The sequence below is a fragment of the Rhea americana genome, unplaced genomic scaffold (genome assembly GCF_003343005.1).
Source record: "Rhea americana isolate MKP2758 unplaced genomic scaffold, rheAme1 scaffold_390, whole genome shotgun sequence".
Lineage (NCBI taxonomy): Eukaryota > Metazoa > Chordata > Aves > Rheiformes > Rheidae > Rhea > Rhea americana.
Window position 1 is genome coordinate 211227 of NW_028186524.1, and position 25251 is coordinate 236477.

Genomic DNA, 25251 nt, shown 5'->3' on the forward strand with positions numbered 1-25251 from the left:
AAACTAACTCCTAGTAAAAGAGTAATAGTAACATTAGACTGCAGTTACATGATGTTTGAGGAATGGGAGATCAGAGGAAAACTTCTATATACTTTAAGGACAGAGGGAAAAGATGCATTAGGAGGGCCTCTTTTTGACTTCATGCTTTCTTGCACGTGTCTTCAATTTTAGACAAAAGAGTCCCCTGGTAGCTCTCATGGCATTGTTTTGTCATGTGAAGATACATGAGCAATGAAGTGAGCAGGAGAGGAACAGTTGTGCTTAAATAGCACAGCAGCAAGCAAAATGGATTCAGCTTACATAATATTAAAAGCTGAAAGCTGCTCCAAGACATTCTGCAACTCCTCCCACATATGAGCTATAGCTAGAAAAATCCTATTAAAAATAAATAAAAATAACCTTTCCCAAGGTGGTGAGCAATCCTTAAAAACCTCTTGTTCAGCAGTGAGAGCATAATTCTGAGTTTCTTATTATACTGAATAGAATTTATTCAATATTCCACCCTGATGTTGACAATTAGAGAGGACAACTTTGAAAACACCATCTGTAGACAAACATTTGTCAAGGATGGTCGGTTTACATGTATTTATTTATGCCTTAATATAAGAGGTTGGACTAGATAATTTCTTTAAAAATCTTCCAAACTACTTGTCTATGACTCTTCTTGTCCAATCCTAAAAATTGTAATGAGCTTTGCAAAATACAGTCCTTTCAATTTGAGACTATTTTTTAAGTTGTCTAGTGTAAGAATTTTCAGGTGATAAGCACTTCTTTTAAGTCCCAGTCTATCTTTTTTTTTCTTTTTTCTTTTTCTTTTATCAACAAAATGAGTTCCCTCTTTTTCTAGGTTTGTTACACCCTCTCCACAGATCATTGGACAGTGCCGATTTAGCATTGGCTTTAAGCAAGAAAATGTAACAACATCTGGCAGTATTACCCATTATTGAAGATGATCCAGATTTATTAAAGAGTTATTGAGTTAATGATTTTTTTTAGAAGTCATTAAAATCTGTAAATTTCAAAAAAAAAAAAAAAAAAAAAAAAAAAAAAAAAAAAAAAAGCCAGCATTTTGTTGCTGTCCTGACTGTGGACTGATCAAGTTCTTAAATCCTATTCTGAAGTAGCCAGGAAAACGTCACTACTTTGACTATATTTTCAGGGCGTTGACTGCCTTGCAGAAAATGTATTACTGGTAATGACTCCACTAAAATATATGACAATTGAAATAATTTTGAGAGAGAAAAATAACTTTAAAGTTTAGTAGCTTTATTAACTTGATCAGCTATTCTGCCTGTCAGAATCTGGAAGAAAGGGTCTTTGGTGTACCACCAAGTAGACTTTTGAAAAGAGCTGTATTTTTACTAAATGAAATGTCAGGCCCTGTATCACTGATTTGTAGAAGATACAGAACTGAGATGCAAATAACTGGGCTAACCTAGAAAAAAGTAGATTTGAAAAAAAATTCTCTTTTCCTAGGTGTTTATTTTTTAAGCCAAGTTTATAGTACTCGAAAAAAACGTAGCTCTAACTATAAAAATGTATCAAGGGTTTTCGTTTATTACTGAGGGCATAGCTCAGCTCCCTTGAGGTGCACCTGGGATCCTGGGTTGCCTGGGTCTTCTCCAGCAAGGCTCAGAGAAATTGTTCCCTTGATAGTTATATATAGAGGCATGGCGTTTATTCCATCACCCTGAATCACTGCTGCTGTTTTGAGTATGGATGATTTGCTTGTACATCTTCCTGCTAAAGACCAGCTACGAGAGGGTTTTTTTTTCTTGCAATTTCCGTCTGAGCGATCTTTGCATAACTTTTTGTGTTCAAGAACAGCTTTGCCTTAGAGATCCAGCTGAAGACATTTGGGTAAAGAAGGTGGACTGCTAGTGTTGTACATACAGCGTGTACAGGGTGTTAAGAACTAGGAGGAGAAGATGGATACGGTCAGATAAAATTAGAGTGAAAACTGAGGAGATAAAGGCCAGGTTCCCTGCTTTGCCCTGATCTGTGTAACCTCCCCTCTGCATCCGACTGGTGCAGTGAGAGCTCCCTCTCCTGTCCCCAACCCCTGTAACCACTGGCTGGGATCACGGGATGGGAATGGATAGATTGGGGCCTAAGAGTGGAGGAGGATAGCACTGGGTTTTGAGTTGGCAAGCAGTTCTTTGGCAGTGCTTGATGAAGCCCCCCTGAGTACCAGCGCTCAGTTACTGGGACCAGACCGTGCAGTAGATGCTGTGCGCTGGTCCCAGTTGACAGGACCTTGAGGAACCAGAGCTTCTGCAGATCTTGCAGCTCTGGGTGAGAGCCGTGGGCACCGTCAGGGTCGGAAGGAAGCCAGAGAGCTCGGGCAGGTCTCCTCCTCCGCGGGCTGGGGCAGGAGGAGGGGAGCCGGTGCCAGAGCAGCCCTCGGGGAGCAAGGCCGGCCGGGGCTGTCAGGGCAGCAGGGCGGGTGGCGAAGGTGAGGAGCGGCGGCCGGAGCAGCGGGGCCGGGGGAGCGGGCGGCGGCCGAGAGGCGGCGGTGCGGGGCCCGGCCCCCTCCCCCGGTGCACGCTGTCGGGAGCGGGCGGGGAGCCGCAGACAAAGAGCCGCGGCCGGAGCCGAGCGGGCACCGGGGCCAGGAGGGGGCGGCCCGGGGGCGGGGACGCGGCGGGGGCGGCGGCCAGAGGCACCGGGGAGCCGAGCCCGGCGGCGGGGCGGCCGGGAAGCTCGGGCTGCGCTCGCCGGGAACAAAGGGCGGCCGCAGCCCGCCGAGAGCTCCGGAGCACCATGCCCCGCGCCGGGCCCGGCCGCGCCTGGCCGCTGCTGCTGAGCCTCTGCAGCCTGAGCGCAGCCCAGCCGCGGGAGAGGCAGTAAGTAGCGGGCGGAGGTGGCGCGCCCGGCGGCGRGCACCGGGCGGCAGCCTCGCCCGGGCAGGTAAAGGGCGGCGGGGAGCGGGGAAGGGGGGGACGGYGAGCCCCGCCGGCGGCTCCGGGGGCGCGAACAAAGCCCGTGAAGTGCCCCCCGAGGGGCTGGGGTCCGGGAGCCGAGCCCCGGCCGCCCCGCTGCGGGGCTGCGCGCTCGTGCTCGCCGGCGCAAAAGTGCGTAGCGAAAAACAAGCGAACAAAAAAATCTGCTTGGAAATACCTGTCTCTGGCTCCTCCGGCGCGGGGCTGCGAAGCTTTTATCTGCGAGCAGTTATCTGAGGAATCCGGGGTGTTGCGCAGGGGCTGCCGCTGCGCCGGGACGGTCCGAGGCAGCCCTGGCCGCTCCCGCCGGGCATGTGAAACCTTTGCTGGGGCGCAGCCACCCGAGGAGAAACGTTACACGCCGGGGAAACTTCTCTGGCTTATTGGAAACTGAATCCCCGGGTCGTCCCAGTGTGTTTGGGTTAACTTTGGTTAAGGTTCGCTTTGTTCTTTATCACTAGCTTATTAACGTCCATTGACCTCCTGAGTAGCTGCATTAACCGAGTGCCGTGCAGAACTCCTTATTTTCTCTTGCTTACTAGAAAGTATTTTGCATCCTGCCAAGCTTTGGTGAAACCTGACGGAGTTGTTCATTAAGTATGCTTACCCTTACGGGATCTGTCCAGTCCCTGTCAAGTTAACTATTTCATTGCCGAGTTAAATACTTAATATTCAAATGCCACTTATTAAATGACTTAGTCATATCAACAGACTGATACTTCACAAAGAGTTGCAATAATTTTGAACCATGTGAATACATGTGCTCCACATATGGCACTATAGTTCTGTGCTTATGTGACAGTTTGAATCTAATCATTTCATACTGGATGCAGATGGTATTCTTTCTCTCTTTCCAGATAGATCAGTTATGCTTTTCTTAGCAAGAATTTGCAGACTAAGTAGTAAATTTTTATTGTTATTTATTATTGTTCTGATGAATTTTCAAACCTGGCAACCATAAGGTTTCGAGTCTGTAAGTACCCCATGCAACGCAACTCAAATGCCACAGAGATCTGAACTTCCTTTGGGGGTAATGGGATCTCCATGGCAATGAGGCCTGCTGAGAGAGAAACATGGGGTTGGAATTTGATAAAAGATGACTTGGGGGCTGTAAAACACCATCATCCCCATCCCAAAGTGATAATTAATCATGAACTAAAGCAACCTGGTTCATGGAATGGCAGAGAGGCAAGGGGCTGAGAGAGAAGGCTGGAAGAGTCATATGAAGAACTGCCTTGTTTAAAAAATCCTTTGGGGAAGAAAAAAACCCCAGAAAGGTGTGTGATGTCATCAAGAGGGTATGAATATATTGCTAACACCCCAGCACATCAAAGAGCTCAGAGATTGTAATGGAAAGACTGTAATGCTTTTAGTTGATGAGTTCATGGCATGGTGCCATTCAGCACCGAGGAATGGTAACGATTCCATTCAGAAACACAAGGGCCGTAGTATGTAAAGAGTATCTGTTAGGGTGGTTTCATACCTGCGTGGTTGTGTCTGCTACCATAATTCCTCTTTGACGACAGGGTTTTTAACCTCACAAGATCTGACTTTTTGTTCAAACAAGTTTAGCAAAACCGAAAATTTGAGCCCAATCTTGCAACTGAGATTTTTGAGTTGCTTTTATTTAAGTTTGTGGTTTAGAAGTGTTACATGTATGCGAGTCTGGCATTTGGAAAGTGCTGGGTATGGGCAGAGAGAGAGTCGCGTTTCTTGTTTATCGAGTTGAGTTCTAAAAGATGGAGGCATGAAAAATAATTAAGGCAAAAACATTAAAATATCTAAACTGTTTCAAAACAAAGAGTAAATCTACAAAACTCTATTGGAAGTTCAACTATCATCTTACTCTTTCATGAATTTCAGCCTGTTTGTGTGTAGCTAGTCATATATCGCAGTTTCATTGTATAGAAACATTAATATTAGTGCACTTATTTAAATATTAAGGGTTGAATCCCATAAGCCGCTTAAGCTCTGTTCATTTCTGTGTGCAGTTATGTAAACATGAATTTGTAGTGTATTTGAGAAAGACAGATATATTTTTGTCATATAAAATAGTTGACTGTGTTGATAGATTCAAAATACTTATAACATCTAATTATGGTTCCTGTAATAGTTAATTTGTTGTTGCTTTAAAATTTGAAGACTTGGTGTTTTATTTTCCTGTAAATCACTGCAGCAAATCACAAATTGTTGCCCTGATATTGATTACAAGAAATTCTTTCAGTATTGTACAAATTTATATTGTCATCCCAGAAGGTTCTGTTTGCGGGTATGTGCTCGTAAAGTGTAGCTATTTTTGCAGTTCTATTGTAATCACTAATTACTTTCAGGTGAGTCTCTTTAAGTACGAACTATAGAGTTGTGAAGCCCAAATTTGTCCTCGTCTGTCATATAGTTTCATCTGCAGAGCTGTGGATTTCTGCTTGTGATGGCTTATCTTTAGTCCTTTGATCAAGTTGGAACATTGCAGATACCTTGTTTTAGTTACTAATGCCAGGGCAAATTTCAGGCAGCAATCTACACTGATCTTCATTTTATGGATCCTAGGTATAGGCTTAGACTGCTGTTACACATGTGACCTGACAGGGGCAGATTCTGGGAACCTGTGTTACAGGATAGTCTGTTCTCTACTTTTTATTAGTCCATATGTGGTTTTATATTCTCTTACAAAGATGCATCTAAGAAAGATTCCACTCTTGTTGCTGTTCKTACTGACTATCTACTTATGCTCTTATTCCCTAGGGGCTATTTGATTGCTGCACCTTCTGTTTTCCGGTCTGGTGTTGAGGAATCTATAAGTGTGACCATCTTTAACTCTGTTAAGGAGACAACAGTCCAGATTCAGTTAGTGGTCAAAGGAGAAACTGTATCACGAGGCCATGGAACAGTTTTGGGTAAGTTCTTACTATTGTGAACTTGTACACAAGACTGATGTACATGTTGAGTATTGTGGGAGCATATCAGTATCTCTTAGAGAATTGCTTTAGGTGATAACAGAGCTGGAACCAATCCATTAACCAATCCATTGACTATGGCTGCATGTTCTGAGCATTGTGCTAACCTGGGTTTGATATCTGTTGTCTGAAACATCCAAGATCGATCATTTTGGAGCATCGAGGCATATAGAGACCCTGGATAAAGATGGCACGTTGATACTCAAGTATCTTATACTGAATAGCTCTTTCCTTTTGAAATGTGAACTTTTGACACTGGGGAGCTGTGTAAGGAATAAGAAGCTAAATACAAAGAAAAATACAATGTCTACAAAAACATCATTTTTTATCTTCAATTTAAAATCGGTGTTGGAAATGCAGTCTCCTCATCTTCAGGACTGAATGTTACTGTAGAGGTGGTAACACTTGTGCAGTTGGATAGGCCTTTCAAATCCAACACTAATATCTGTATACCTATGTAGAAAGACAAAAAGGCTTTTAATTATGTCCAGCTTAATCCTGAATGAATTCACATTAGTGAAAATGCCACTACCAATAGTGATCRAAATTGCAATTTAGACAAGGCTTAGGCACTCAGTCTTTTTAGCTGTCATGTTTAACCCTTCTCTGTGCAAAAATTTGGAATGATAAAAATGCTATTGCCTTTCTTGGAACAGATTGTATCTGTTTTTATCCTCTCCTGTCCTCTTTGAAATTGACTGACAATTGCTTTACTAAATGAAGGGGARTGATGCTTACACATGTGGACAACATATGCTAAAAAGAAATCTTAGGTATGGCAGTATCCAGCAATCAAAATAGACTCTCTTGGTGTTTGTTTTGAGAATGATTCAAGTCCCAAGAAAGGCGAGGTCTTTTTTTCATCAAAATGCTTATGGAAGCATAAGATGCCCTGTAATGAATCCTCAGCCTTGGTGGCACTCTCTAACTGTAGAACATTTTGCAGTTCACTCTGGGCTAAAATTGCGCATAAATGTAGATCAGGGTTATGTTGGAGAACTCTACTAGGTCTGACTTCACTCACCCTGCAAATTGTTTTACACAATGCAGGAAAATTGCTTAATCAAATCATAATGAAGGGCRATTTTAGTTAGCAGCTTTAAGATTTTAGATCTCATTTCACTGAACCCTAACTGGCTCAAAGGATAGTACCTTAGCTTGAGAAGAGTATCACTGTTTAATCCTCTCTCTCTTTCTCATTACAGATAAAGGAACAATTAAACTGAAGGTAAGTGTCAATTTTTCTGTAATGTTTTTTTGGAGAGAATATGAGGGACTTGTTTCCAACCACATCAAGCACTGAAGCATTTGAGGCACAGATACAGGTTGTGTGCTGCTGCACTTACTACGGAGGAAGCAACCTTTGCAAGAGGAAGGGGGTGGAGTGAAAAGGACTGCGGCTTAATCCACTAGAGCTTGTCTGTCAGACTCTTAAACCACTGGAGAAAATCAATGGCTGAGGAGAATGTGAAGGAGTTTGGGGCAGAACTAGTAACTCTGGTTGGTGCAGACTTCAAACTTTTCTTTTTAAATGTGAACAGCCCAAGCATGAAAAAAAATCTATGTGGTTCGTTGTTCAACGTAAAGTTCTGCACTGTGGTTATTTTATAAGAGTGGCAGTACGCTTGTAAGTGTGCAGTACTCTGGCCAGATCCAGATGTTTGGAAACAGTTCTAAYATATTGCTGCCGCACGGCATGGATGCCTTCATGGCACCTACTGCACCATCTACATTCTCACTGGCCTATAAGTAAATTGAAGCCTTTGATTTACAGTCATTTAACTAGCTTGATGATGATCTGTTGTGACTGGTTGGGCCTCTTCTGCCTTGGTGGCATATCCCAGAGTTTTGTTTGCCTTCTCTGTAATTGCTATATGACTGATGTTCATATTGTTCTGTCCTGCCACTAGTTAAGCTGTGTCTGGGAATTAGGTTCTAGAAAGGGTTTGATGCATATTTCACCCCTCCCACCACCCTTTACTGGGCTAATACACAAATCCATTAGCATCTACTCCTTACGTTGCTGGAAGCTATAATGTAGACATAYGTGAGAGGAATCATACACAGTTAAACCAAATGCTGTAGACTTGTTTACCCACAGCCTACAGCTTGCTGTTGAATAAGATCTGCAGTCATTGCTGATTTCAGAGGTTAATAAAGGCAATGCATTTTACCTATTTTTATCTTTTTCAATCCTAAATGAAGACCTACTACCATAATATTAACAGATTTCTTTAGTTTGTAATTTTTAATTTAAAACTRTTAAAGAAGGTCGGGTTTTGTTTTTTTCCTTTGGTAGAGCCATGTCTTCATAGCATGGTTAATTTCCCTATGTAGGATATCTTTGGGAGAAGCTGCACATGCAGGTCAGATCTCACTTTGAGTGATAAGGAAAGGGTAGAAGAGAATTTTCTGCCATGTTTTAAAATAACTTTTCCTCTTTTGAAGTTTTTCTTTGCATTATAAAAAATCTAATACGTTCTTCATTTTATTGCTAACACATAGTTACACTGAAATGTAACAGGTGGCTGCTTTTTGCTCATTTCAGTGTCAATTATTCTGGAGTAGTAACTGTACTACCCATAAAGCTCAAAGGCTCTTCTACGTCTTCTTCACCTTATGGTCTGTTTTCTAGGTGCCTTCAGGACTTCGTGGACAAGCACATCTAAAAGTCTGGGGCAACCGGCATGTGACAGAGGAAGGTTACATTTTTCACAACTATACCACAGTAACCATTGATAGCAAAGGGTCGTCGGTGTTCATCCAGACTGATAAACCTGTCTATAAACCTAAACAGAAAGGTAAAGTGACCTCAGAGAAATTCCCAGGTCCAAGGCTGCTTGCAAGCAAAACTTTTTTTCAAAGGTAAATTCTAGGATGAGATTGTGTGTTCAGGGTCAGCTGTGATAAATAATAAATTTCCTCTTTTTCTATATTTTTAGTGTTAATAAACCTCTTTATGGTGACTTCTGACTTGAGACCAATCAATGACAGGGTAAGAAAAACTTTTTTTTCTTCCCCCAATGTAAAATGTGATGGAATACTTGATTTCCTGTTTTTTACTCTGGCATATATTTGTACAAAATATATTGGATTCCTTCATCTATTTTGGCTCCTCTTGTGATTGCTTGTTATTATTTACAAATTATCATTATTTTTTAATTTGGGCACATTACTGTTAAAGGAGAATACACACTTTTGTAGTGGTATCAAATCCAGCATTACTATACTAAAGCAGTTACGGAAAGAAGAATTTTTTTGGAGACTTGCATTCTATCAAGGCACAGATGTTTGAAGTACTAATTTTCCGGTCATTTGCTTGAATGCAATATTTGTTTCTCAGACTGCTCTTATCAAAAAAAYATACGTTTAAACTTTCTTCCTTTGTGCATCATACCTTGCTTATGCAAGCTCAGCAGCTTGTCACAAGCAGAAAAGGAGTRTTGTTTCATAGAGCTTTTTTTTWTTATTATTTCTTTCAGATTGAAGCTTATGTGGTGGTGAGTATCTGTCTGCCAGTCATCTAGCATGTAACCTGTAAAGACCCAAGATTGTAGTAGCCTTAGGAGGAACAAGTAACAAGTTTGTATCTTCCCAAGTACATTATGGCCATTCCCAGCTGTAGCCTATGCTGTTATCTCTAACCTTGTGTCTTTAACAGATCTTTGTGTTGTGGGTTTTTTTGTTATCACCAACAAATATACTTGTTTTTTACTTCATTTTCAGAAATCCATTCTCATTTTTCTGCCTGAGAAGAATTGGCTAAGTTCATTAGGCTTTATAAATATAATAGTCCCACTCAATTTYTCCCTTCTTTTCAATGCAGACATACTCCTATTCTTCATCTGGCTGGGCTGATATAGCAGGGCCAATTTCATCTCTGCACCCAAACATTATGATAGTGGACAATAGAAATGCATGGCAAGGAAAGGGTGCTCCTGTCTTCTTCTTTATGAGGTGAATGAGAGGTTCCTTCTGTGTCTAGTCTTTTTTTTTTTTTCTTAATCCATATATTTTCTTTAGCTGTCACCAAGTAGAACTCACCCTCTTCCTTTGTTTGCATTCAGCCACAAATTTAATGCTGACAAAAACAGCAGGATTAATTTCATCCAACTTTGCCATCTAAAAATTGTCTTGTCAGTTTTACAAGTCTCTCCATGAATGGAAAGAAAGCATCTCAGAAGCCAGCTCCTCCCATCCAAAATAGGTGTCTAATGTAGGTGGCAGATTTACCCCTTGATGGCGCTTATGCSTGCCCATTGGCTATAAAAGCAGTGTAGCTTAAAAAAGCACTGAATTTTAGAAAACAAATCCCAYTCTCCTACCCATATCTTCAGAAATTTTTGAACAGATAGATGCTTAGCTCTTAGTGAAGTGCTTAGATAAAATGAAGTTCTTTGTTGCAGAACAAGAGTTAAATGTTTTAGCAATATTCATTTTCACTGTGATGTTTCTCATTCCTAAACCCCCTATGCAGGATCCTCGGGGGTCTCGTATGATAGAGTGGGGCAATTTGAAGCCATTTTGTTGTGGTAAGTTCCAATTATCTTAGCTCTGTGTGTTATTATTTACCATTGCTAGCTACCAGTAGCTTTTGCTTATTCTGAATTGTGTTAAATAAGCCTTTACAAGGACTGATAAGTGACAGGGAGTTCAGTGTCATCTTTTCTTTCTCAGGAATTGTAAATATGAGTTTTCCTTTGTCTGATCAGCCAGTGTTTGGCGAATGGCTCGTCTTTGCTGAAATGCAGGGGCATACATACAACAAATCCTTTGAAGTTCAGAAATATGGTGAGTTGTGTACAAATCAGCTTTGACTGTGACCCAAATGTGTTTAGAAGAAAAAAAAAACGTTGTGAAGTGTTTTTACTTAAGGTGAATCACCTGAGAAATAGTGCATCAAAAATGTCAGGTACTTCGGGCATTATAGACTCTTGAAATATAACCAAGTTCTTTGTTAATGTCTTTCACAGTATGTAAAGCAAAGGACCTCAAATGGAGTGTTGTATTGCACAAATTGTGCATGTAAAAACAAAGATTTCACTTTGCTTTGGAAAGCTCTTAAGGACATTTTTATTCTCAGTGCTTTCCTTCTTTCTCCAGAGCCCTCTTGGAATTTTAAGTTCCTTTTTTTTTTTTTTTTTTTTTTTTTTTTTTTTTTTTTTTTTTTTTTTTTTTACCCCACTTTTCAGTCTCAAAATGCCCCTGGGCATTGTTCTCCTCCCATGGGTGATATCAGACCTGCGTTTACAGGCACTCAGTGGTACAGCTGCTGAGTATCTGAGTTCTGTTCCTGACACAACATGGAGGAATAGTGAATTATCCTTTTTGCCTTGTATCTAAGAGGGAACCTTAACCTTAACCAACCTGCAACTTGGATCCCTCTCAGAAGAGGTAGTACTCTGGGAGGCTGTTGCTAAGGTCACCTCGCCAAGACGGTCTTGATTTGCTAACTTTTGTTGTTTCATTCTCTGGTTAGTGCAGTCCTGTGTAATGTTAGCTACAGTGCCCTTATCTGACCTTAAGCAGTGATAYTGTCAGAGCTGTATATTTTTGCTATAATCTGAAATTCCTTGAAATGGCTCTGTTRTATTCCTTTTCGTTGTAGTATTACCAAAGTTTGAGTTGCTGATTGATCCCCCTCGCTACATTCGTGACCTTTCGACGTGTGAAAAGGGAACTGTCCATGCCAGGTAGGTACATTCTACAAATAGTTTCATTTGTTTAGACAGTAGTACAGCTGCAGGATGGTGCAGACACTGAAACTCAGATCTTGTCCTTTGCTGGTCATCATCAGAAGCTTTCATGTGCAAGAGCCTTAACAGAACATGTTAACAAGTTGGAAAGCCTTCTGTTACCCTTTTTTCCTCTTTTCTAGATGTGCAGGTCACATTGTTTTAGTCTTGATCTAGTCAGAAAACCAGAGAAAAGGTCTGGAGGTTTTTCATCATCTTCTTTCCATTTCAGATATACATTTGGAAAACCAGTGACAGGAAAGTTAATTGTCAATATGACTATAAATGGAGTGGGGTACTACAGGCATGAAGTGGGACACCCTGTCCTCAAGACCACCCAGGTGAGGGACATCTTTCAGTCAGCTGCAATAAAGTATCTGATCTCACTCTTTGAAGTTAATGTTACAGCTCCATTTTATGTCACTGATGGGAGATCATAAATAAGTAAATAAATAAACATGATAATTTGGCCTAGCATAAAATATTMTGTATTTTTACACTATATGCTATGATTTAGGGGATAAGAATTTATTGGAATAGTACTAATCTGCTAGGTTTCTAGAGCATATGTGGCTGAGGGAGAAAATGAGAGTGAGAAGCTTGGACAGAACTAGTCCAGACAAGGGATGAGGGAGGAAAATGAGAACTGTTGGTTTTTCCCTCTGCCCCCGTAACTCTTAGGAACTAATTCCTTCCATTCTATATTCTTAAAAATACTGCTACAAACTCCAGTCAAGTACGTACACTTTACATTTGGCCTCTAATGCCTTTTTGATTGTGCATGCAAACTTACCTTTCCGTTCCCCAATACACCTGGTAGATTGATGGCTCTGCTGTTTTCGACGTGTGTGTGAAAGATATGATGCCAGCTGACGTTCCAGAACATTTTCGAGGCACAGTCAATATCTGGGCCACAGTGACCAGCTCTGATGGGAGCAAGCAGGTTACATTTGACGACTCAACACCTGTTCAGAAACAGCTGATTGATATCAAGTATTCCAAGGACACTAGGAAACAGTTCAAACCTGGACTGCCTTACAAAGGAAAGGTAAGATTAAAAATGGAGACACTGAAAAGTGGCTGGTATAAGGTTATATAGACCTGATTCCCAGATGTTACACCATGTTCTGATGTGTTTTTCCTACCTGCTATTTTTTGTTAYTGACCAGAATTGCCAATAATGTAAAACACCTTGTTCCTGTGAATGAAATATTGTATAGGTAGAAGTCACTTATCCTGATGGGAGCCCAGCTGACAGAGTGACTATCCGAATTAAAGCTGAATTAACGCCAAAGGACAATGTTTATACAAGTGAACTGATATCAAGAAATGGCCTGGTGGAGTTTGAAATCCCCTCCATTCCTACAGCTGCCCAATATGTCTGGCTGGAGGTGGGTGAAAGCTCTTTATAGGATTAGTGGGCTTTAATGTAACTAATCTTGTCAAACCTGCACTTTATAAATCATTACCACAAACAGGAAATCAGTGCCTTTTAGTTTCAACTTCTCGATTTAAATGCATCAAACTGTTGCTTTGCTTCCTGCTGCCAATAGAACTGATTATTACAACCAACGTAAAAGGACGCTTCTCCAAATATAGCTTAACACAGTAGTAAATAATGGTCCAATATCTTAAGGGTATTGTTATTATGTAAAGATGACAAAAAGATAAACAGCTGGAAAGTGTAAAATGGGAGATGGGGATACAGGGTAAGAACAGACTAKGAGTCAGGCTTGCTATGCATGTGTAACATTCAGATGTGACTTTTGTTAAGACCAAAGTGACAGCGATTGATGGGAAACCGTCAGGGGACCAGTATCTGCCAAACTATTTGTCCATCAGYAGCTGGTACTCACCCAGCAAGTGCCACATCCAGCTCCAGGCACCAGATAAACCTTTCCAGGTATGTTGGCTTCATATTCCATTATGGCAACACTGCATTTCTTGGGTTTATGCACTTTTTTCTAATTAAAAATTTCCAGCCGTTGTTACCTGGGATTCTGGTCTTTTACTGTATCCTCGGCAAAGCTTAAAGTAGCTGCATGTTAGTCACCGAATAATTGTTCAGTATCAGCTGCACACAATGCTAAGCAATGTGCCTTTGATGCACAAGGGGAAAGGGATTCTGGCAATATGTACGCATATAGATAGATTTCTATTATCTGCGAATCTGGCAGGTTAGTGTTAGACTTATTGTAGCGAAATAAGAGTGGTATAGGGTTTTTTGTTTTCTTTTTTTTTTTAATCACTGTATTTCATGGTAGTTTAATGGCTAATTAATCTTTTACAAGATTCCTGAGGAATAGAAAGGAGATTATACACTGCTAATCTGAACACATTGTTCTTATTATAACCTGATTAGAAGTAATTCTTCTGTGGGAAAGCTAGGAGTTGGATGTCCAACTGATGTGGGAACTGTTTCCCTGCTTTGCCAGCTCTTACTGGGTGTTCCAATTAGCTACCTTAAAAAAAAAAAGTTTCATCATTTTACAGTAGGAAATTCTTAATACTTCAAATATCTGATGTCACGAGATACCTCTCCCTGGATGTTGCAGCATTCTTATTGTATTTAACCACTAGCAGCTTCTTGTTTTCCTGTCCTTGCCATTTTGGTTTACACTGTATATACACTCTGGCAAGACAGCGCTGTTGGTATTGAAGAAGAAGGCTTTTTAAAATGTTTAATTGGTATTTAACATTACTGCTCAGACTTATTTGGGCATGCTATGCTTTAAATGGCAGGCAGGTCAAGACTGGAAATTGCTGAAGAAATCCTGCTTAACACAAGTGTTGGTGGCTTCTTGTATGCCAGAAGAAAAAAAGTTTGTGTTTCTAGGAAATTCAGCTGCTCCACGGAAAGCTTATTACTCAGCCAAACATGACCCAATCCTATTCCCCTGACCATGAGCACTGAAATGTGTTCTGTTAGAACTGACAATATTTGGAGGATTTTATCTCCAGGGGATTTAGTGCTTATAAAGTACGTCTAGGTATAGAACTTGGAAGTGCAGAAAGTCAGGGTGCATCTTTGCAGCCTTTTGCAAGTGTCAGATGTGTTTGCCCTGAAAAAAGAAGCTCTCTTCATGCTTTCCTGTATCTTTGACAGCTATTTGAGTGCCAGACTTGCAAATTAATATCAAAACCTGTGTAATTTGAAAGCATTTTCTCCGGTCCTATTCCCAATAACTTCAGGCCATGTTAGTTATTTGAATCAGTGTTTTCCTTGTGACAGTAATCATGATGTATAATCTCAGTTAAAGAGCAAAAAATGTCAGACATGACACACATCACTTCCCACCCCTCAAACCATCTCTTTCGAGGCTGGACTATTGAAGGGGTGTCTAAAATTCAACCAATTCTGACGGCTGCTCTGTGCCAAAAGGCTTAACTTTCAAGATTCCAGAGATTCCTTTATTGTTTTCATTAATGCATACAACCCCCCATCCCATTCTCCTGCTAGACTTGCAGGAAGTGAAGAGCTGCACGTAGGCCCCTTCTTATTGTGAAGAAAATCCACAAAAACAGTGCTAATACAGTATCTTCAATGCATAAATTTCATAGGAGAGGTGTCAAATCTCTTGTGGACTCAGACACAAATCGGTTTGTGTTTTATAAATAGAAAGAGTGCACTATAACAAACCAAATCTCTTGCTTTTCTGTCTCTGGGCACAGGTAGGAGAGGAGGCTTGGATTGCAGTTAAGTCCACATGTCAGTGCAACTTTACTCTGCATTATGAAGTGGCATCGCGAGGCAACATTGTCCTTTCAGGATTGCAGCACAGTAACATCACCCAGCAGAGGAGCAAAAGAGCCGCCAATCTCTTTGAGAAGAATGTTGATGTTTTGCGCTCCCCAGGAACAGGTAGCTTGCATCAGATGTGCTACCTCTCCCTTATTTTCAGGAAAAAAAAAACACCTTTCTGCAAAGTTTTCAAAGTGTAATTCTTTTAATTCAATGCTGTTTAAAGGGCATARAATAATTTTGTGCAACCAAAATAGTAATATCCGTTGCATACAAAATCATATATACAATCATATAACAAATTTCTCTAGTTGGGAAAGCACAGTTTTTCTTAATATATATATAGCCTTTGGGATCAGTTTGAGTGGTAGGGAAGGAGGTGATGGGGCCAAGGAAACTTAGTAGACCAGTTGAATTTAAACTGGGAAGATGATGATAGATGGACTGATTGCACAGGTGAGGCTTGAGAAGATTATGAAGTTTGCAGGGGAAAAGGATATCATGTGAAGACTCTTATTTTGTACAAAGGATAGCAGAAAGATACCAGATCTGGTAAATCCAGGGAAAAAGAGGAGAAAAAATGGTAGGCCTCAGAAGATGCGCACAATGACTGTCAAAGGAAGAGTCTTCCTAGCCTCGCAACATGTGCAACAGCAGCAAAAGTCAGTTAGGGAAAAGGAAAAGAAGCATCCCTAGATGTATCCACCCAGCTTCTGGTAATCAGTGGTTTAAGAGTTTGTAAGAACTTTCTGCACAGAAGTTGGATCTGAGCTGTTGTATTTAATTATGCTAACAAACCTATCCTCTCACCTACAATTCTTTTTCAAACCCATTTGTATAGTGCTCCCAGCAGCATTCTGTGGCAATAGATACTCTTTTTTGTTTATTTTATACCTATGGTTTGATAGTATCATTGTGTGTTTCCTTGGATTTACATTAGGAATAAACACCAGGTAATCATTACTTATTTACCTTGTCCACACGATTCATCAGCTTACGCAAGGGAAAGGAGAAGGGAAGAGATGCTGAGCCCAAGACAAACTCTTGCAGCAGGAACAAGGGAGAGATTAAAGTCCTGGATGAGGAATTCTGCACCTCGCAGCACTTAGAGGAGGCARAGAGACAGAGATTTTGATAAATAAAACTGCAATTTCTAATTTATTTTTCAGCACCTACCAGTAATCCTGCAGCAGAGGTTGAAGTCTGCGTGACGTTCCTCCATTTCTCAGTAATTCACAACATGGCTCCCTTTGGCCGTCTTCTGGTGTATTATGTCAGGGAAAATGGAGAAGGGGTCACAGACAGCCTGCAGTTCACTGTCAAGTCCTCCTTTGAAAATCAGGTATTGGCAGTGCCRTCAGTGGAGAGGAGGGGATGGTGTCTTGTTATTTTTCATAGTTTTATCTGCTGACTATGAGGTGAGATGGTGGGATTTTATGTTAAACTCCTAGGTTGCAGTGACGCTCTCAGCAAATGAGACCAGACCTGGTGATGTTGTGAACATCAAGGTCACAGCTGCCAAATCAAGCTGTGTCTGCATTGCCACAGTGGATAAGAGTGTCTACTTGCTGAAGACAGGTTTTCAGCTGACAGCTAGCCAGGTAAAAGGAAACTTAAAACATTAATGTCTCTTTCTCTCTTAATACCAGTATCTGCACTTTACCTTCAATAAGAAACCCTTATACCTGGAAAGGACAGCAGTCTCTTCCATTTCTATGTAGGTTTTTCAAGAACTTGCAGAGTATGATGTATCTGATGCTTTTGGAGCTCCCAAGGAAGAAGGGCATTTCTGGTGGCCAGGCATGTCCTCACGTAGACGCCGTCGATCTTCTGTCTTCCCCTGGCACTGGGACATCACCAAGGATGCTCGCTTTGCATTTACAGTAGGAAGAATCATCCTCCACTTCTCTGTGGGGTGTTTTTGTTACTTTTATGTATGCAGGATAATTTTTAGTTCCATAGGCTATTCCCTTTATACATCTGAGGTTGTTTCTCTGGGGGGTAGCCTGAAAAGTAATTTCCAAGAACAAACAGTACTTTTGTTTCATCAAAGATATGAGAGAAATGTGCTTTGACTTTGGCCAGTCTTGAGGAGTGGGCCAGATTTCCAACTGGCTGAAGGAATCGTGCTGGGGCTCTGGAGGATCAGATGGGACAAGAAGGTTCCTTCTGTTATGTGTGACCTTACAGATCTGTTCTGCAGTTACTTTGAAGGGAAGGGAAGGTGGAACATGAGCCTTTCCTTGTAGCCTTTTCCATTTTAGATTATCCTTTGAAAATCCTGTAAACTTCTTCCCTGCCCCAGTTCTGGCACCTGCTGTGGCCATCTGTGTGTAAGATCAGTTATATTTTCTTTGCATTTTTGTTCAAATTATTACTTTAATGCTGTATATTTAAATAGTTTTGCTAGTTTGATTTCCTTCAATACTTAAACTTGACCAGATTTAAAAGAAAAACATTTTTCCTTTTGATCTGTGCTATTTGCTTTAACTTTCAACCTGAGTGTTTAAAACAAGTTAATTAGTTCTCAATGCACTAATCCATTTCTTTGTTGCTTGAGATACTAACAATGTAATCCTTTAAGTTAATCTGTCTTCTGTAGGTTTTAAGACATGTTACTATATTTCCATTTGCTTCTTGCATTCCTTTTTATTAAAATTAACATTAAATATATCTGATCTATTTGGAAATTTCTGCATGTTGCTCCTTTCCAGCAGTTGCATGGTAGCAACTGTCCACCCTTTCAGGCTCTGCTGACATCCTGCCTCTTTGCCTTCCACACCATTGCAGCACATAATCTCTTTTCCATGACTGTCTCTGCTGACTGCCTGAAACTGTGAGGACATGCTATGTGAAAGGCCAYGCTATACTTGCCATATGATTTACATTCTTTCCCTTGGCTTCCATTACTGGCCGCTCTTAAAGATAGACTGATCTAGCAAGCCAGAGTTGCAGTGCTAATGTTTTATGTTCTTTCCATTCTTAATTCATGCCGGTGCTAAATAATAATTCTTGCTTCCCCAAAATCTTTTATCAATTTTCTTTGTGCTTTCTGCATATTTAGCTAAACTGCTCTATTGCGTTGTCTTAAACCCTATAATCTCTCACATATTCCTCCAATGGCTCAATTTCTTAATAATAAAATCAAAATCCTCAAAATCCCACTTATGCGGGAAGCCCTGCTTACTCTCCTCTTCCTGGTCTGTTAGGTTTTTTACTTTGATGCCCTTTTTCTTATTGAGAGCTATAAACTCTTGGGAAAAGGTCTATATGCTCATTTAGTAAATAGCTTGTATGAGTGCCTTGCTGTAAATCTGATTTGTAAAAATGGATGCGTATGTGAAAGAGAAAAAGGTCATTTTCCCTTTGGTGCATRGGAACTGCTGTCTCCTATGAATAAGTATATCTTGGGCACAGAGCTAGCAGACAATTTTCTTGTGAATTCTGTGTTTTTACTGTAAAGCTRTGTGGACAGTTTTCATTTTGTTTACTTGGCATTCCTGGTAGAGCAGAACTGGTGACATCTGGCATGAGAGCTGCCTGCTCGCTGTAGTGTAATATTCAAAGGGAAACATGCAAAAACTTTTCACCTGTAGTTTTCTGACAGTTGTACACATGGCCAGTAATGCTAGATATTGGTGAAATGCATTTTTCAAGCAAACAAGAGCTTTCTTGTAGAACTCCTGCCTATAAAGTACCTACGTATTCTCACATTATCGGTCATTTTTATTTTCCATAAAGTTTTTAAAAAATCTACAAGTTTYAACAGAACTTTACCCTATAAATGTTGGGATGAGGTGGGGGAGTTCCATTCAGAAAGGTCTTCAGTGGTATATGCTGAATTTTTCTGTGATTTCTGTTTTGTGCTCTTCATGTTTATTGTCTAGGAAACTGGCTTGGTTGTAATGACTGATATAGTCAGCTTAAACCACAGACAGAATGGAGGCATGTACACAGATGAGGCTGTCCCAGCCTTTCAGCCACATACTGGGACATTAGTGGCTACAATGCATTCTAAAATTGCACCGAGGTAACGTTTTTGATGTAGTGTGTACTGCTTGCGATACTCTTATTTATTTTATATATATATATATATATATATAAAATATTCTCAGTTGTTTCTCACCTGCTATGCCCTAGGAAATTGCTTAATTTAGTCAAGATTGGGCAGGGGAAAGGAGGGAAACCCTCTTCAGTTGTCTTGACAGACCTTAAAATTGTAACTGGCGGTATTTTCTTAAATTCAGTTAGTTCCAGAAAAATGCAAAGTAATATTCTTTGAAAGGATCATTTGAATTATGAAAATATTAGAGACTAAGACAGTTCCAAGTGAAAGAGAGGGAGAGGAATATGAAGCAGTGATTGTAGTAACTCTTTAGTCTGTGGCCAGGTCATGGGAATTCACGTGCTGTATGTGTTCCTGTTGTGCTTTTACTTGGTGAAAGAATTTGGAACTTGGTGGAAAAAACATTATTTCTTATACTGTCTTATTTATGGCTCCAGACTGTTTGATATGTGTGTAAACAATGGGATCATTTGGAAAGATTGTATTATGAATGATGCACACATTCACTTTTTTGTGATCTGTGCTAGCTAGAGCTTTAGTTGTTTATTTGAGCTGCATTCATTTATCAATGAATACAAACATTGATTTATCAGTTATTATAACTAACTGTCTTATTAAAAGAATTCATTGCCAAGGATTTATTTCTTCTTCTGGCAGAGCAGAGAAGAAAAAAAGAACCTTCTTTCCTGAAACGTGGATTTGGCACTGCCTCAATGTCAGGTATCTACTGGGAATTCCTTTAATTATATCCAGTGTGTTGTATCCTCTTCAGCTGCAGAAAACAAAGCTCTTTAAAACCATTTAGGAGCTGCACTRGCATCCTCTGATTTTTATGTAGCTTTTCTTCGTTACTGCTCTAAGCAAGATTCTTTCTTTATAATWCTTCTAGTTTTGAAGTATATTCTCTTACTTCAAGTTGTAACTACCAGTCTTGACKGACTGCCTTGCAGTCCAAGTGTAGTTCACCATGGTGTCATAAGCAGAGGAATATCTTAAAGGAAGAAAAGGAACAAGGAATTAGATTCAACACAGAAGTGAATTTCTAGGTTTTATCCCCTTAGGGTAAGAGCATACTGATAAGTTATTGAAAAGCAAGTAGAGATACAGCTTTGCAGTGATCAGCTGTGCTGGAGTACTGCCTCCATAGACTTAATTAGAAGGGACTGTAGGATATACAATGAGACTTTGCTTCCAGCTGTAYACTAGAATCTTCGTATGGGCCAGAATTATATATACCATATACTTAGGAAAGTAAAGAGGGATGGGAAAGCTTGCTAGAGTTCACAATCAAGTGATAGCACCAGCTCTGCAGGGGTGCCGCTTTCCTTTTGCAACAGGGTGTTAGTCTGGTCTGGAGTTGCATTTGGGCCATAGGATAGTCTARAAATGCCAGTTTCAGCAGTTGCTGGCATCTTCTGTCTTCTCAGCTCTGTGTTCTAGCACAGATTGCTTATGCTGTAGTGTAGAAATGATCCCAGAGCAATACACGTGAGGAGATGAAGGCAGAATGGCTACTTCAGTAAATGCTGGTATAACCTAGCCTTGCACTAGTGAATATTCTACATTGATTGCTTTTTGAGTTGTACAGAGCCTTTCCTTTCTCTTTCATCTGATGCAAGATGCATCTCCCTCAAATCTTAGTATACTGCCCAGTAAATCACAGCCTGTACCTGGTACAACTGGAACTACAAAATGAGTAAACAGATAACTAATCTCTCCCATAAATACTTTATCCGAGATGTGCCATTTGAGACTATTACAGGCATCTCCAAGTTTACAAGTAAACTTTACTCTCAGTAAATGATTATAAATTAAATTTGACAGGAATTTGCAGTAAGTGTATTCAAATCTGTTCAATTGAGCATGAAATACGCTTTGTAGAAATACACAAAGAATTTCAGAAGTGCCTGTTCAGGCCTCAGCAAGCTGGGGCAGTTAATTAAAAGTGGGAGAGTGTGGAATAAAAAGTTGCAGATTGCATTTTCTCCACTTCATTTCACTATAAATAACTGAGCTGAGCATTGCTTGATTTCCACTCTCTTGAACAGGAAGAATCTTTTTTTCTTCTACCATTTATAATTACAATATACAATCCTCAAAAAGAAACAAAAACCTAATGTCAACTTCCCAAACCAATTCTAAAAATTCCTAGAGCCTGGCTAGAGGGTCTAATGGCTGGAAATGTATGTGTACTTTGGCCCCCCGCCCAGAAGAGTAAGTGCCCTCATGTGTGAAAATAATGTTGGTTATGGGCTGAAATCCCAGTGGAAAGAACATCAGCTGCAACAAATTGTCCGATTAAACAGACTGGAATGCAGCCAGTTCTGGGGCTGGGACACCCTTCCGCTTTTCTCTTCAGGGTCGAAGCTTATATTGCAGGTACCAGCTAACTAACTACAGTTAGGATGAAGACCTAAGCATTAAGAAATATGTGTGCTTACAAGAAGTTAAAATACATGTGGCTTGACTGTATCAAGCTGTTTCCCAGGCTTTCCACTCTGTAACCTGAGCTGAGGAAGTATCTTCTTTGGACAGGCTGCTTGGACTGATCCTGACTGAAGCTAGCATACCTTTCTGAAGGCATAGTGAGCTCTAGGTTTTATCAAACTACTTGTTTTAATCTTTTCCTATTGTAATATCAGTATGGAGACCTGCTATTTTATTAGCAGTTATATTGGCCTAGGCTTGTTGAAAATTATGCAAAGATTTGATTTAGATGGTGCAAATAAAGGTACTTCACTGGAGTCCTAAAACTTAAATAGCCTTCAGCGCTGAAAAGCATGGTGACGTGTTCTTCATTTCGCTCTGGATATGAATTGGTAGGTATTGCAGCATTGAAAGGCATGTTATGCTGTAGGCCCACAGAGCTTGCTCTTAAGATCTCACTTTCTCATCTTCCATGCCAGCTAAGATGCATGTTGCTCTCAAAAGATTATGGAGTTAGCAGCATGTGTATCAAGCTCTGGGGAATAAATAAGAACTTGAGAGAAAACAACCTTAGGGTGTACTCATAACTGCACCAATCATCCTGCCAGTTGAGCCATGAAATAGCTTTTGTTCTTGCTTTAGAGGAAATGTTTTCTGTTCCAGGCAAGCCAAAGCTGCTTTGCAGGAGGCAAATAGCAAAGGCTGCAGAACAGAACTGAATTTATATTATTATAAAACATGGAAAAAGATACCAGGTTTATGATATCCTGTTGTGGTATGCACAGCAAAGCTAAATACCCAAAATAAAAATTTGTTTTATAGTATTTAGTCACAGTCCTCACTGTGGGAAAAAATGATTGTTGGGGAAATTTTCTATGAGTCAGACATACCAARAATCAACCAAGCAATGTTTCTGAATCAAAATATGCCCCCCTGAACAAGCAGTTGCTGAACTTGGTAGCTGGAAAATTTCTCACTTGCCTTGATGTTCAAGCACAGTCTGTAATGTGGCAGTGAACACAACAAGGATGATAGATTCCAACAAAGATTGCTTTTATTTCACTAGCTGTTGAATAAACTATTGCTTAACTGTTTTTATCTAGGACTAACTGTTCTTATCTAGGACTTCAGTCTAGGAATCTTTCTCTTTTTTTCACTCAGTATAGACATTTGCCTCTTAGAAAAGTGACCCTATAGCTAGGATCCCTGTAAAGCTTTTAATCTAGTAAGGATTGCTATGTTAGATTCTGTGTTCTGCAGTAGCAGCTACTTGCTGTCCTGGTCGTTGCAGATATGCAAGCCTCGAGTCATGCACAGGTCTCAAGTTGTTCCTTAGAAAGAAAATGTTGAGCGTTTTTATAATCTGATGTTCAAAGCAGACACTGATGTTCTTGAGTCACAGRTGATACTGTGTCATGAGTTTGTATTTGCAGGGAATTCCCAAGTTGTTTGGCTCTATGTGCTTCGGCTTCCTTCAAAGACCTTTCATTAATCTGACCACTCCAAGTTATTCCTTCTTCTCTTTGACAGTCTATCAGGAGAAGCACAGCTGCGTATGGAGGTGCCAGACTCGATCACTACGTGGATAACAGAAGCTGTGGGTCTGTCCGAAGAGAAGGGGTTGGGCATTGCCAGTCAAACAGAACTGAAGACATTTAAACCTTTCTTCATTGATTTCACCTTGCCATACCATGTCATCCGGGGGGAGCAGACCAAAATCCCATTGACTGTCTACAATTACTTGGCTGTCTGTGTAGAGGTAACAGCCCCTTTATTTCTGTTGCAATGTTACTAAATTATGTTTCATCATGAAAGAAAATTTCTTAAGTGATCTACAAGTTGCACCGGATAAGAAATAGTGATAACAGTGGTAAGCTCAGCATAAAAACTTTGAACAAGATAAAAATACTCCTTTGCAATACTAATAAGTTATTGCTGTATTTACATTTAGCTTGAAACAACTGTGATGATCTGAAGTGCCTTGCAACACTTCAGAAATCCAAATACTGAAAAATTTGATGAAGATAGTTAGAAAACTCTAACTGAACAACAAAGAAGAATTTGCTTCTTACTTAGAAAGCCTCTTGAAATAGTTTATTTTGAAAAAACGTTTTTTTCAAGATGTACTTTCTCTATAGGTGATTTTTTTCTCAAATGCATTACCTCTCCAGCTAGTATCATTCTGAACTTCTAAAATTATTGAGCTGAAAGTAATCCTGACAGTTAAGTATTACTAGAAGTTTTGAAGAATTGTTAATCTGTGCATACTGTGGTTTTATTAAGCATTATTTTTTGATTTTTTTCGATCTTTTACTAATATCTGTCATTTTTGCAGATGAAATTTGCAGTAAATGGCATTCAAAAATTTTCACAGGTTCATGTGAAGATTTCTGTTCCAAAAAGCATAAAGTTTGTTGGGCATCCTGGGAAACATCATCTGACAAGAAAGAAGTGTGTTGCCCCTGGGGAAGCTAAACCCACCTCTATCGTTTTGTCCTTCAATGAGCTTGGACTGAGCAACATCACTGGTAGTACAGAAATAAAAATGTCTTCCTGCTTGAAGGAATTTTACAAGTGTTTCTCTTTATTCCCTTTGCAGAAGAAAATTCTTACCTCTTCAGTACCCTAAAATGGAATCATTTACTGTACTTGCTGCCAACTTAGCTTTCAAACCTATTTATTTCTTACAAATGTATTTAACTAGAATGCACTGAAGAGTTCGTATGACCAAACTTCAGGAGATTCCTCTGTCTTCAGTATTCCTACTGTGTGATATGTTGGCATGTATGGTTTGGACATGTTACATCTACCTGAAGAGTTGGAGTTTTAAAGTAAAAAGAACAATAGCAAATTATTTAGATCTCTTCAGGCAAATAATTATAGGTAGTAAAATTTATGTAACACTGGAAATTAGCAAAAARTTTTTCTGTTGTCCTCTGACTGAATACTTATGGAATACAGCAAAGCTCTAGTTACAAAACACTTAATTGTTGTTTATCAGCTGTATCCATTTAGTTTAGATCAGTGCTTTGAACTCCTGAAGATCTTCRTATCTTAATCCCTGCTTCTTCTTTACTTCTTTTCTGTTTCTTAGCAAAAGCTTTTGCTTATGGTGGAACTAATTGCTGTCAGGATGGAATACAGACCCCAAAGAACAGCAAGCACCCAGAGGACAATTATATGGATAAAAGGACCCCAATTGGAGTGGATTATGTTCGCAGTAGTGTTATTATTGAGGTAAGAAAATAYGACTTTGTAATAACTCAGAGGAAAAAATGATATATGCCTGGGCAACTCATGAAAATTCTTTGGTAGTGAATCAAACCTTAATAGGATTATAATGATCTTTGGTTCACGGTATGTTTATGTGATTGCAAATAATCAA

The 25251-nt window shown here is 39.9% G+C and overlaps 1 protein-coding gene across 4 annotated transcripts in view; it reads left to right on the top strand.

The window, feature by feature from the left end:
* Positions 1-2665: 2665 nt before the first annotated feature.
* The window catches only part of CPAMD8 (C3 and PZP like alpha-2-macroglobulin domain containing 8), a 55750-nt gene continuing 33164 nt past the window's right edge, over positions 2666-25251 (top strand). For 3 of the 4 annotated variants that reach the window (XM_085313630.1, XM_085313632.1, XM_085313629.1), the window contains exons 1-22: positions 2666-2846; positions 5685-5836; positions 7102-7124; positions 8532-8697; positions 8839-8891; positions 9379-9396; positions 10374-10428; positions 10574-10687; positions 11505-11589; positions 11864-11972; positions 12452-12679; positions 12852-13022; positions 13406-13534; positions 15304-15493; positions 16543-16715; positions 16825-16974; positions 17095-17256; positions 19261-19403; positions 20097-20159; positions 23397-23625; positions 24241-24394; positions 24961-25103. In XM_085313630.1, the coding sequence (XP_085169756.1) occupies positions 2764-2846; positions 5685-5836; positions 7102-7124; positions 8532-8697; positions 8839-8891; positions 9379-9396; positions 10374-10428; positions 10574-10687; positions 11505-11589; positions 11864-11972; positions 12452-12679; positions 12852-13022; positions 13406-13534; positions 15304-15493; positions 16543-16715; positions 16825-16974; positions 17095-17256; positions 19261-19403; positions 20097-20159; positions 23397-23625; positions 24241-24394; positions 24961-25103 (2793 nt within the window). In that variant the 5' untranslated portion in view covers positions 2666-2763. Of the gene's footprint in view, positions 2847-5684; positions 5837-7101; positions 7125-8531; positions 8698-8838; positions 8892-9378; positions 9397-9727; positions 9854-10373; positions 10429-10573; positions 10688-11504; positions 11590-11863; positions 11973-12451; positions 12680-12851; positions 13023-13405; positions 13535-15303; positions 15494-16542; positions 16716-16824; positions 16975-17094; positions 17257-19260; positions 19404-20096; positions 20160-23396; positions 23626-24240; positions 24395-24960; positions 25104-25251 lie in introns of those variants that run through there. The other variant, XM_085313633.1, reaches the window with a different exon arrangement.